At 51.0% G+C, this 3,048-nt stretch overlaps 1 protein-coding gene across 3 annotated transcripts in view; it reads right to left on the bottom strand.

Moving 5' to 3' along the window:
- Positions 1 to 3,048, bottom strand: part of LOC122541492 (regulator of G-protein signaling 3-like) — an 83,834-nt gene continuing 80,786 nt past the window's right edge. For all 3 annotated transcript variants that reach the window (XM_043678304.1, XM_043678303.1, XM_043678305.1), the window contains exon 7: positions 1 to 2,922. In XM_043678304.1, the coding sequence (XP_043534239.1) occupies positions 2,737 to 2,922 (186 nt within the window). In that variant the 3' untranslated portion in view covers positions 1 to 2,736. The remainder of the gene's footprint in view (positions 2,923 to 3,048) is intronic.

Here is a 3,048-nt window from a genome sequence, read left to right as displayed (position 1 = left end):
CCGCGGTACACTGACGCTGTAGCCCAAGCCTCAGTTAGAATGAACATGTTTTTATTTGATATTTTTAATGGACCAAGACATCAGTGCAGACACTTTACTGTAAACTCACCTCGGGTCAGTGTAATGCTCCCAGCCAGTGGGGATTGTACCTTCAAATAGCTTTCACGTCCGTGGGGATTTTAGAATATTTCAAAATTAATGCTGGGTTGCACTGTATTCCACAGCGGGCTGCTATTAAGCCCCTGGGGACGCAGTTGAAAACAGTTCCAACATGGGTGTCTTGCTCAAAGCCTGGTGGGACCTGGCTATTTTGGAGGAGTGGAATATCAAAATTTTGTGACTGGGGGAAAAGTCACTGAGCTTAGCTGAGAGGGTCAGTGAGTTGATGTGGGGCAGGCACAGGGTCTGCACAATGGGCATTTGGAGGCCATTGCAGTCAGGTGCACAGGAGATCCCAAGGTGGGAAGTTCCTGTACTAACCACTGTTGCACTGATGTTCATTACAATCACCTCAGGGCTTTGAGGGCCCGTGATAATGGGGTAACTGGTTCCTGCCATAAACACCGCAGGTAAACCAGCAGCGGGTGTGAACATGAACAGCGTGCCCTCCAGCTGCTATCCACACTGTGGGGGGTTAAATCAGCTCCTCTATTTCAGGCTGGAATGGGACAGGGAAATAAATGCTGGGCCAGCCAGCAATGCCCATGTCCCATAAATAAAAAGGCATGGCTAAGACCATGAATTGGTCTGATATTGTGAATGGGATGGAGGGTGGGTATTAAATTAAAACTGAGTGGGAATGAGATTGTTTCTGGGGCTGAGATTATGTAAAGGGAATTGGATTGGGAACATGAATGGGGGATTGGGAATTTATTGGAGCTATCAGTGTCCTGGAATTGGGAAAATGAATGAAATTGAGAGCATGAAGGAGTTGGGAATGTGACTAGGATTGGGAATGTAAATGCACTGGGAATGTGAACGGGAATCAGAATTTCAGTGACTGTGAGATTGGGAATGTGAGTGAAATTCTAAATCCCAATGACAGTGTGATTGGGAATCCCTTTGACTGAAGCCTACTCCTATATCTGTCATCTACCAGACTCGAAGCCAGGGATGTGAGCAGGACCAGGAAATCATCTGGAATTGGGTTTGAACCAGTCTGTCTCGAGCAGGGAAAATATGGGAAGGAGCCATACCACCTGGGAATATTCCTGCAGTTCCACTGGCAATAGATAGCTTCTTTTTACTTGGCTGATAGCAAGGAAAGTTGTCGACTGAGTCCAAGACCCAACCATCCAGTCTAAAGTCACCACAGAGTCAGAGACCAGGTGTGGGGTGATGTGTAAACTGTGGTCGCTGAATGTTTCTGTTGCTGTCTCTGATGGACAGGGACAGTTTGTTCCAAACCTTTGATTGTATTGAAAGTGAAGCCTCCTCCACATAGTTGTGGGCAGCTCCCTGGGTGTACCCACAGCTGAGAGCAACGTCCTGACGGCTCAGTGTCCTGCCCTGCTTCATTTCCCAGCTGCCCGTGGCACTGGGTACTCTCTGCCAAGGTGGTGACAACATACACCCCATACTCCCATACTTGTTCTGCAGGGATGATGTTCCTGCTCCCGGGGGAGTGGATCTGTGACAGGGTGGGCACAGCAAGGGTAGCAGGTTTGCCTGCAATGCCCCTGGCAGTCGAACAGACTCCTTACCCAACCTTACAGCGGGTACACCTTCCAAAAGGATGGTGCTTCAAAAGCATAGACACAGGTGTGGAGGCTGAAGGGCCTAGTTGTGAGTGCAAATGGGAGGTGGGAACATGCAGGCCATTTGAAATACAATAAATAAAATGTGACAATAATATAGGGGGAAGTTAAAGCTGAATCTTGTGAATCTGCAGCCTTCGTCCATGCCAGGCCAGGAGGTACAACTGAACCCACTGAGCTATTGCCATCCTCTGATGTGAACCATCCTGATGCCCCTACCCGGACAGAGCCAAGTCAGTAAAGATGCCAACCCTTTCTCAGTGTGATCACTGCCCAGAGGGTGGCAGGGGAAACAATAAATAAACGACAGTTATCACAGGCGAGGTGCCAGGTACACCCCTATCTGGATCACCTTCACTTTCGGCCATCTTGGATACAGTCTGACAATAAATAGACATGCACGGCACCGCGAGGTCACTGCAGCAACGGTGGGAGGCAAGAGCATCCATCTTCTTGACTGTAGTTCTGTCTTAAACCGGCCAATCACCGAGCGTCATTCCACCAGCCGGGAACATGGCTTCACCCAGAGTCATTCCACCAACCAGGAACGTTGCATCACCTCGAGTCATTCCAAAACCAGGAATGTGACATTACTGACAGTCATTCCAAAACTGGGAATGTGGCATCACCCAGAGTCATTCCACCAAGCAGGAACATGGCATCACCAAGAATCATTCCAAATCCAGGAACGTGGCATCACCAAGAGTCATTCCAAAACCAGGAATGTGGCATCATCCAGAGTCATTCCAGCAGCCAGGAAGATGGCCATTAATTCTCCTCCTCATGTCGCAGGCAATGTGTCAAGGATGATGTGATGTGGTTCTGTCCCCTGGGCCTGGGGGGGGTTGGTTTGGGGTGGGGGAGCCGCTGTGGTTGTGGGGGGTTTGGGGGCAGCATGCAAACCCTGGGGGGAGGGGGAGAAGGGGAGATGGAGTGCAGTGGATCAGGATCACCCTCCACCCCCACCCCCACCCCCTCCCTACACCACCCCGTTCAGCTTCCCGGGGCCTGACAAGTCCAGGTAGAACTGGGAGCGCAGGAAGCGAGGATAGGAATCCTTCTCCATCAGGCCGAAGATCCGCTTCTGGGCCAGGTCAAAGGTCGAGCGGGTGGGGCTCAGCACATTATTGGAGGTCACTTCCCTGGTGTGAGAGTCCAGGTTAACCTGGGGAGGGGAGAAGAGAGGGTGAGGGAGAGAGGGAGGGGAAGAGAGGGAGGGAGGTAGGGAGAGGTAGAGAGGGTGAGAGAGGGAGAGGGAGGGAGGAGAGATGAAAAGAAGGAGAGGGAGAAA

The sequence above is a fragment of the Chiloscyllium plagiosum genome, chromosome 37 (genome assembly GCF_004010195.1).
Source record: "Chiloscyllium plagiosum isolate BGI_BamShark_2017 chromosome 37, ASM401019v2, whole genome shotgun sequence".
NCBI lineage: Eukaryota > Metazoa > Chordata > Chondrichthyes > Orectolobiformes > Hemiscylliidae > Chiloscyllium > Chiloscyllium plagiosum.
This window is presented reverse-complemented; position numbering and strand designations above follow the sequence as displayed.